The sequence below is a fragment of the Ruditapes philippinarum genome, unplaced genomic scaffold (genome assembly GCF_026571515.1).
Source record: "Ruditapes philippinarum isolate M1 unplaced genomic scaffold, ASM2657151v2 ctg8841_1_1_1_1, whole genome shotgun sequence".
NCBI lineage: Eukaryota > Metazoa > Mollusca > Bivalvia > Venerida > Veneridae > Ruditapes > Ruditapes philippinarum.
The window spans coordinates 43,635-54,402 of NW_026859863.1; the positions used below are offsets into that span (position 1 = coordinate 43,635).

Here is a 10,768-nt window from a genome sequence, read left to right on the forward strand (position 1 = left end):
CCAAAATGGTGTGTGTGTATAGTATGAAATGATAATCGTGTGAATAAAGTATAAAAAATACACAGGTTTCATGTACGTTAAGTTGTTATAAAAATTAACATTGTTCGATTGGTTACCAATTAAGAAAAAAAAAACACTCATTTTGATGGCTTTTGTAAATCAACACACAAATAACATCAACATTTCTTTTAAAGACTGTTGTTATAAAAACATTATTTGAAACACACTTTTACGATACCTATTATCTACGGTTATTGCAAACTTATTGAGTGACACTTATCGCAATTGCGTCTATATAACCGCTGCACTCTCCGGAAATCTGAGAAAAATGTAATTTATTACCTTTAATGAAGTATTAAAGACTATGAAGGTAGTGGACATTTTTAATGATAATTATGACCAATCAGATCTTATTCAGATTTTGTAAAACGAATTTAAGCGTTTGCTTCAAGTAAAAGTCTGCTTAAACATGAAATAAACATAAGACTTACGGAAACAAAATGATTAAATTTTTATCAATCAATAATTTTCTTTCCTCTATTATAACATTTTGTTCCATCGGTTACACACAATTTGTTTATCTATGCTGGTCTGACATGCTGTACAATAAATGTGCCTTAAATATTCGTAAGGCTCGACATATTTTTTTGTTTTCGTTATTTATTAATGTATGTGAATAATACGTGCAAACGTATATACCAGTAATAGAAACAAAGGGATATATCGTGAATTATATTGGACTGCGGAAACATCGTACAATTTAAGTCTTCCCACAAACATTGTCTCCTTGACCTCGCTTATACAAATGTTACATTTGAGTAGGACAACATTACTTTAATTTATAAATGATTTAATTTTAAAAAGAAGAATGGATGATACAGTATCAATGAAATCTAACTGTGAATGGCAGTAACATACTCGATAATTGCCTCTAACACTGGTGATATCGTGTTTTAATCAATTTTGGAGTACATTTCATTACGAATGACTGAGTTAGTGAAAATATTTGTGTTAATCTCACATCCTATCTATTTAAATCCATACTGGTGTAGTATCTATTATCTGTGACGTTAATATGTGTTTTTATTTACAATCCAAAAATGATTCAAACTTGAGCATATTTGCGGATGTTATGCATTTCAAAATTTCACAATTTTCGTGATTAAATGTTAAATTCTGCTTAAGGGGCATGGACGATAACTTGCACTTCCCGATACCGTTCATGGCTCAATAAAAATCTGGAAAGTGATCTCTTTGAAGAGTTAATCACAACAAGATTACAAGAGAATTGCAGACTCGGTTTGAATGAGTCTGTACATGAGGGATAATGAAAATGTGCAACATCCCGCACGCCCCCTAGCACCGGCTTGAGTGGTACTCAATTATCAACACTTAGTAGTGCTGGCATTAATGATCCCGAAGGACCAGAAAAATATAACAACAGTGAAGTGAACAACGGGGCCGAGCAAGTAGCATTTTCAATTTTGCCGTGCTGAGCTTTCTCAAAGGATTATGTTGCTCTCTATTTTACATTGAATTGTCGTTTAAATTTTAGTGAAACGGAACGAAAGTATATTTGTTGCCAATTTTATCCTATTTCCGAATGGAACATTGTGCCCCCTTTTAGCGAGTTATCAAAACATTTAAATTATGTTATATTTAATACGCTTGAAAAGTAATTGCAAACGATAACTATAATTTAATAATCATATTGTTGTAAGAATACAAATAAACATTACATTTTAGCGTGTTTGGCGATTTCACTGTCAGTCGCTCAAAATACCTCGCCAGTGTATAACATAAGCTGGTGGTGGGGGTCCGCAATGTAGTGGTGGTCCGCATGGTGGCGGTGGTTAGCATTGTGGTTGCGGTCCGCATGGTAGTGGTGGTCCGCATGTTGGTGGTGGTCTGCTGGTGGTGGTGGTCCGCATGGTGGTGGTGGTCCGCATGGTGGTGGTGGTCCGCATATTGGTGGTCTGCTGGTGGTGGTGGTGGTCTGCATGCTGGTGGTGGTTGCATGTTGGCAGTGGTACGCATGTTGGTGGTGGTCCGCATGTTGGTGGTGGTCCACAATGGTAGCGGTAGTCCGCATGGTGGTGATGACCCGCATGCTGGTTGTGGTCCGCATAGTAGCGGTGGTCCGCATGGTAGCGGTGGTCTGCATGGTGGTGGTGGTCAGCATGCTGGTGGTGGTCCACATGGTGGCGGTAGTCCGCATGGTGGTGATGATCCGCATGCTAGTGGTGGTCCGCATAGTAGCGGTGGTCCGCATGGTAGCGGTAGTCCGCATGGTGGTGATGATCCGCATGCTGGTGGTGGTCCGCATAGTAGCGGTGGCCTGCATGGTAGCGGTGGTCTGCATGGTGGTGGTGGTCAGCATGCTGGTGGTGGTCCGCATGTTGGCGGTGGTCTGCATGTTGGCGGTGGTCCGCATGTTTGGAGTGGTCAGCATGCTGGTGGTGGTCTGCATGCTGGTGGTGGTCCCCATGCTGGTGGTGGTCCGCATGCTGGTGGTGGTACGCATGGTGGTCCAAAAATTTGGACTTTTGACCTTGAAGGTCTTTGACATTTTCAGAAACAAATGAAACATTTTTTAGGCCTTAAGGAAAATTCTCTAGATTGACCTACAAATGAACCTTAGAATGATGTAATGACCATCTGAATTCTAGGGCACAAACAGAAAGATACAAAGCACATTGACCTCAGATCTCTGTAAAGCAAACAGGTCATGACATTAAGACATTCAATCTTTTTTTTATGCATAACATGTACATGTGAACTTTTTTTCAAAAGGGATAATTTACTTCAAAAAGAGGGAGATTTTTTAATTGACAGGAAATTTTAAAATGAAAAAGAAGGGAGATTTCTTTATTTTTTTTAAAACACCCCTTATTCTAAGAAAAATATTTAAAAAATTGACAGGAGAAAGAAGGTGTCTCCCACTCAAATTGGGAGAGTTCTCATGTTTGCATGTACACATATATGGAAAATTCAAACATGAGTTATTTTCCTTTCATTATTAAACTATAATTTGAAGAAATGCCACCGCCCAGGGCATTTTAGCTTTAGTTGCTCCTAATATTTTTAGCTATAGCGGCCCCTAAAAAGGACCAATCAAATGAGCACACTTGATAAAAGACTACCTAAGAATGCTACATACAAAGTTTGGTGATCATCCATCAATTAGTTCTGTAGAAGCAGAAATTTCTATTTTTAGCTATAGTTAATGAAGCTATAAGGGGCCAATCAAATTAATATAAGCACACTTGATAAAATACTACCAAAGAATGCTACAGACGAAGTTTGGTGATCATCCATCAATTAGTTCTGTAGAAGAAGATATCTAAAGGTTTTTCTATTTTTAGCTTTTGAGACCCCTAAAAGGGGCTAACCAAATAAATATGAGCAAATTTGATAAAAGACTACCAAAGAATGCTACGGACAGAAATTGGTGATTATCCATCAATTAGTTCTGCAGAAGCAGACGTTTAAATATATTTCTATTTTTAGCTATAGCGGCCCCATAAAAGGGACCAATCAAATTAATATGAGCAAACTTGATAAAAGACTACTTAAGAATGCTACAGACAAAGTTTGGTGATCATCCATTAATTAGTTCTGCAGAAGCAGACGTTAAAATGTATTTCTATTTTTAGCTATAGCAGCCCCTAAAAGGGGCCAATCAAATTAATATGAGCAAACTTGATAAAATACTACCTAAGAATGCTACAGACAAAGTTTGGTGATCATCCATCAATTAGTTCTGAATAAGAAGATGTCTAAAGGTTTATCTATTTTTAGCCCTAGAGACCCCCAAAAGAGGCCAATCAAATTAATATGAGCAAACTTGATAAAAGACTACCTAAGAATGCTACAGACAAAGTTTGCTGATCATCCATCAATTAGTTCTATAGAAACAGACGTTTAAAGGTATTTCTATTTTTAGCTATAGTGGCCCCTAAAAGGGGCCAATCAAATTAATATGAGCAAACTTGATAAAAGACTACCCGAGAATGCTACAGAAAAAGTTTAGTGATCATCCATCTATTAGTTCTGTAGAAGATGTCTAAAGGTTTTTCTATTTTTAGCCCTATGGACCCCTAAAAGGGGCCAATCAAATTAATATGAGCAAACTTGATAAAAGACTACCTAAGAATGCTACAGATAAAGTTTGGTGATCATCCATCAATTAGTTCTATAGAAACAGACGTTTAAAGGTATTTCTATTTTTAGCTATAGCGGCCCCGAAAAGGGGCCAATGAAATTCATATGAGCAAACTTGATAAAAGACTACCCAAGAATGCTACAAACAAAGTTTGGTGATCATCCATCCATTAGTTCTGTAGAAGAAGATGTTTAAAAGTGTTTTCTATTTTTAGCCCTAGAGACCCCTAAAAGGGGCCAATCAAATTATTATGAGCAAACTTGATAAAACACTACCCAAGAATGCTACAGACAAAGTTTGGTGATCATCCATCCATTAGTTATGTAGAAGAAGATGTTTAAAGGTTTTTCTATTTTTAGCTCTGATGACCCCTAAAAGGGGCCAATTAGAATGATATGAGCAAATTCAAGTGTGACTGTCACAAGGATGCTACAGACCAAATTTTAAGTAAATCTGCCCAGTAGTTTCGGAGAAGAAGACGATTGTTGACGCATGACGACGGACGACGGACGCCGGAGCATCCCCCTTTGATACTAATAGCTCACCCTGAGCCTTCGGCTCTGGTGAGCTAATAAAAAAATAAAAATTGGAGGTGTTTCAACCATTACTCATAGAGATTAAAACATTTTAGTGAGTAAAGTATTTAAGGGATCAATGGGAGTGAACTTTTTTAGGGAAACCTACCATGCGTCCTACAATGCAGAATAACGTCTGAATGCAAGTGTTGTATTTCTTTGAAAATTGTACATCTTATCTCTTATTAATGTTGTAGAACTAAATCCTACCGTCTGCGATGCCTTATAGTTATAAGAACATTTACTTTAGGATAACATTATTGCAACCTCATTTTGAGTGAAACGAGTTTATATTCTTATTTAGGTAGTTAATGTTGTTAATGTACAAACATAAACAGAAAAATCGGGTAATGCATTGCCGTTATGTCCCCATCTTTAAAGTAAGTAGGTTTTGTCAAGAGGATGGTTTTAATAAGAATATTGACTTTTTGACACCATGTTACCACAAAATGACCGAACTCATTTAATGTTCAAGTTATTGCCTCTACACAATTTTTAGCACATTACAACTATGACGAATGCTTATGGAAACCATACTAAACAGGATTTTACTATTGATGTTACGTTGCAAACGGAGCGTATAATGTTCCCCATTTCTTTAAAGAAAATTGATCCATGCATTGCCAATTTAAACAATTTCGTATTGGTATGGATACTGCAAAATCAAATAATAACAAGCATACATACTTAACAACTGTTAAGTATTATCCCCGTAAAACTTTCACACATTTGATGATTAGATACAAGTGCGGAGAGAAAATATAAACGCTTCAATTTAGTTTTAATAATATTATATTTCAATCCAAAATATGTATGCAACATAATTACAATCAAATTTAAACGGATTTAGTAGAAAAGACAAAACTTTTTTTAATGAACGTGCTTACAAAATTAGACATAAATTATGTTGCTTTAAAAAAGAGACATTACGATCAAAATAACTAAATAAATATGTCATTTGGCAGTGTGGTCTTAACTATAAATTAATTGGACCTATAAAACAACAAGAGTTTGTATATATTCTTTAAGAAATGTGTTGCCATGTAATTTGATCTGGTCAAACGTTAGTTCAATTTTAATGACATTGAATTGTTTGCTAATTGTACCCTCAATAGAATGTAGATAGATAACAAGAGTATAAAATAATATTGGCCACATTATGGCTTCATCTTCAATCATGTTATCCTAACTTTAAGCTTATCATAGCCACTATCTACTTGACTGAGTCTATCAAGGTGTTTAAATGTAGCCATTACGGCAATACATTACCCGATTTTCTTTTAAAATGAAGGATAAAATCATATCCGGTTAAAGTATGCATGACACACTAATGAATTTTATTTTAATAACCGACAAGCAGTTACATGCACAATTGGTGTACCACCAAACAAGGTGTATTTAAATCACTGTTCAAATATCAATTTCACAGGACTAATTTTACTGAATATCTTAACCATTTTTATCAAGGTGTCTTTCATACTATACAACAACAACAACATATACTTTTATTTAGATCTAATGGGACAAACTGAAATCAATACATCATTGAGAAGTAATTTTTACAACTTTTACTATCAATGACCGAAGGCCGAAGTAGGCGTGGCCAAGATGGAGATCTTTCACCGTAACCAAGCAACGGTTTGGTCGAAAGTGCTCGCGTTCTAGTCAGTGTTAAGAAACAAAAATAAATGGATTTATTGTTCATATAAATATTCATATTGATTCGTGCGCTTGAGATTGACGAAACGTAAGCAAGACATAATTGTTAATAATAATGTGCAATATTTGCATGCGTTGTATTTGCAAGGCTAACCTTTGTTATTTTATTTCGGAGATGAATTATTATTTGTGCGTAATGTTAAATAATACGCTTGGTGAATCGAAGGAAATCAATTCTTGGACGTTCACTCTCTTTAATTTAAATTAGACCCTAAGCCCATCTGGGGGATGAAAAAGTTGATTTTTTACAACTTATTTCAATCAACCGATCTGCAATTTTTCAGAAAAAGGTTGGCAAAATGATTTCGAGGTCCTTTTGGTTTCCAGATTTGTTTTTTTTTTTTTTTTTACTTTTTTGGTTGAAAAAAAAGTATTTAAAATAGTAAATGGCTTTTTTTTAATTAAAAAAATTATCTATTTTTTCATTTAAAATTTTTTCCGTATTAATAATTGTTTTAAAAATCGGTAAGAATTTTTTTCAAAATAAAAATTTTTGAAAATTTTTTCTATTAGTTTGACTTAATGATAAAAATTTCCCCAAACATTTGTTTTTTTTTCAAATTTTTAAAAAATTTAAAACAGAAAATAAAAGTGGTAAAAAGGGGGGTAAATTTAAAGGTTTAAATTTTTTATTTTAAAATAAAAGGGTGAATAATTACAAATTTTCTTTTCAAAATACTAAATTGATTTCTTTTATGGAAAATGGTTAACTAAAATTTGTCACGGTTTTGGAAATTTTTTTAACCCAAAACCAAAAATTTTACTTTTTTAAGCAACCTTTTTTTATTCTTTTGGTTTTACAAAAACCTGTTTTTAGTAAAAAATGATTACGACTGTTTAAAAGCAACGAAAATCAATACCCTAAAAACCCCCATAAAAGGGGAAAATTATCCTAAAAGAAAAAAAATTTGAAAAAATTTATCCAAATTTTTCCTTTTAAAATATTTTATCCCTAACATAAATTTTTAATCCCACAATAAAGTTAATTATGTGTTTTTAATATTTGAATTTAATATGTGATTTAATTTTTTATGGTAAACAAAACCAGCATTTTTTATAATATCGTGCCCCTTTTGGAAAATAAATATTTGCACGGCAAGGGCGTCTAATTTTGTTTTCATATTTCCGGGAACTTTTGTCGTTAAACCCGGAAAAATGTTAGGTCCTTTAAAAAAGAAAAAGACACAATGCTGTATTTCATAGTATATAATCATAAAAAAAAGAGCATAAGCCTAGTGTTTGAATATAACTTTTGATTTTAAACGGGGTCGGGGAAAAATTATTTTTCCATTATATTGTATTTTTTTTTCCAAGTTTTTTTACTTAAACCTTTTGGGGAAAAATAAAATTTTTTCTAAAAAGGGGTTTTATAAAAAAAACATTTTTTGTTTTAATTTGGGGAGTAATAGTTGTTTTTTACTGTTTAAATTGAAAAAAAAAATGGTTTAAAAATTATTTTAATTATATTTAAAATTCAAAAAAAAAACATTTTTTTTTGATACGAAATCCCCTTTTACTTAATAAATGTGAATATCATCTCCGTGTCATGATAAAAAGACAGTAATAGCTAAATGTTTTTTATAATTAGACGTTATGTCTACTTTTCCCTGAATAAATATAACAATTAAGAAATTTGGGTGTAATTTTTAAAAATAACTGCCTATAAAATATGTTAGAAAACGTTAACTATTTTAAATTTTCCCTTTTATTTTCAGGTTTTGTTTATTCAAAAATGAATAAAGTATAAATTGAATAAAAAAAATTTTTTAAAAAATTAATTCATTTTTTTTTAAGTTTCACAGTTGAGTCGAAACCCCAAATTTTTATACTGTATTTTTTAATATATCTTTATTATATAATCAAAAAAACCCTTTTTAAATAGTGGAAAGGTTTTTTTTTTAAAAATTTAAAAAAATTAAATTTTTTTCATTTTTAAAAATTTTTGGGGAAAAATTTTTTTTCAAAATTTTTTTTTTCCCCTAATTTTAATTTAAATTTTTTTCTTTCGGAAAAAATTTTTTAAAAATAGGAAAAAGGGAAAAATTCGAAAACTTTTTTGTTCGGAAAAAGGTATTTTATGTTTTTTTTTAAAAAAATTTTTCCTTGTAAAGTTAAAAGTGTGCTTAAGAATAAACCCTTCCCCCTTTGGAATTTTTAAATTGGATATACCCAAAAATTGCGGTTTAAAAAAGGGAAAAAAGGGAAAAAAAAAAATCCCAAAAAAGTTTTTAACCGGAAGAAATTTAAAATTTTAAATCAAGGTAAATTTTCAAAAAACGGGGCTTTTAAAAATCGTCCCGGGAATTTTAAAACTTAAATCGGCCATTAAAAAAAATTTTGTCAATGGGCTTGAAATTTTTTTAAAAACAAAAATGATTTTAAAAAATTTAGGAAAAATCATCCCAAACCCTAAAAAGCAAGTTCTTGCCAAATGGTGCGGGTTTTCCTTGGGGGGGGGGTTTTGGGAATTACCGAACGGGGATGACATAAGTACGGATAAAGGGTAAATCATTTTGTTTTTTAAAAAACTTACAAATAAGCTACCATTTTGAGATTTTTTAAAGTCAAAACCCCAATTTTTCAGCATAAAATTTTAAAAATTTTTTTTTAAAGGGCTGTTTTAGGAAATTTTTTTAAAATTGCAATCGAAATTTTAAATTTTTCGATCAATGGGAAAACCCCCGGCTTTTTAAAACTTTGAAAACTTTTTTTTAAAAAAACTAATTGTAAGAATTATTTCGTTAAAATATATCGTTTTAGAAAAAAGTAAATATTAAAGGGGGGTGCGAAACTTTAATTCTTTAAAAATAAAATTTACAAAGTTAAAAATTTTTTTTTTTTTTAGTTGAAAAAGTTTAATTTTTTTTTTTTGGGTAATAATGAAAAAAAGAAAAGGGTTTAAGAAATGTTTTAAAAAGACAAAGGAGAAAAAAGAAAAGGCGGATTAAAGGAAAACCCAAAATGCCCTTTTAATAAATGAAACTTTTTTTAATTAGTTTTTTTCATTTTATGTTTTTTTTATGGCGTTTTTTTCAAAACAAAAATTTCAGCATTCAATTTTCACGTGTCAAAAACTATTCTTTTTCAAAAATTGAAATTTTTTCCAAAATAAAAATGGTATTTGATTACATATAATTGGGGGAAAAAATTGTTCCCGTTTCCAAAAAAACTTTTTTTTTTTAAAGAATTAAAAATATCACAAAAAAAATCGAAAAATTTTTAAAAAACTGGTTTAATTTTCCTTAAAACCTTTAAGATTTTAAAATAAATTAGTTAAAATCATAAAAATGAACTTATTTTTGAAAATTTTTTTTAAAAATTTTGTTAATTTTTTTTGGGGGGTTTTTCTTTTTAAATATTTTTGGAAAAATTAATTTTTTAAATATTTTTGGGGTTAAAATTTAAAAACAGCATTTTTTGGGGTAAAAATAAAAAAAAATTCTTTTTTTTTTTTTTTTTAAAAAAATTTTTTTGTTCAGTTTTTGTTTATTGTCTCAATTTTTGGATAATTGGGGGTTTATTGTTTTCAGTCTTTTTGTTTAATTGCTTTTGTTTTAAGACAATTTAAATAATTTTTTTTTTTTCCTTTTTTTTTTTGTTAAAATTCACTTTTATGGGAAAAAAGCAAAAAAAACAAACATTGGGGGTTTAAAAAAAATTCAATTAAAAAACCCTTTTATAAAAAATTTAACCCCTTTTAAAAATGTATCCCAAATTTTAAACATTTTGTATTTTGGATTTAATTTTAAGTTTATAAAATTTTTATATTTTTTAATTAAAAATTTTTTAAAAAATTTAAAATTTATATTTTTCCCCAAAAAAAGGGAAAAAATTTAAATTTAAAGCTTTTTGTAAATTTGTTTTAACTAGTTTTTGGCTTAAAATAAAATTTTCCCTTTTTTTAAAATTTAAAATTTATGAATTTTAATTTTAAAAATTTTTTTTTTGTTAAAAGCCAAATTGGGGTTTTTTCCATTTTAATTAAATTATATAATAATGTTTCGACATGGCTACTTTATACTCCGGTTATAATATTACTTTCAGATAGATGCTTACACAAGGTGCAAGAAATTATCACAATGAACAGGAAATAGTGACATCTGAATTCAGTTTGCCATTTATTCATTTTCTGCACGAGAAACATTTATGTACTTATTTCTAATTTTGAATTTGATTTTGAAAGTTTGAAAAGCATTATTGATTCTCAAAGTGGATTTGACATTTTTTTTGTAAATAATAGTCTACGTAGCTGCAGTTATGTGTTTAACTGAAAATTAATTTACCTTTGCTTGAAAGAAAAATCCGTCAA

At 30.5% G+C, this 10,768-nt stretch overlaps 1 protein-coding gene across 1 annotated transcript; it reads left to right on the plus strand.

The window, feature by feature from the left end:
* Positions 1–2,017: 2,017 nt before the first annotated feature.
* On the plus strand, positions 2,018–2,516 carry LOC132758145 (uncharacterized; the record flags this gene model as incomplete). Its single annotated transcript, XM_060749678.1, has 1 exon — positions 2,018–2,516. A coding segment is annotated over exon 1 (499 nt), but the record flags the coding sequence as incomplete, so codon positions are not given.
* Between the last annotated feature and the right edge of the window lie 8,252 nt (positions 2,517–10,768).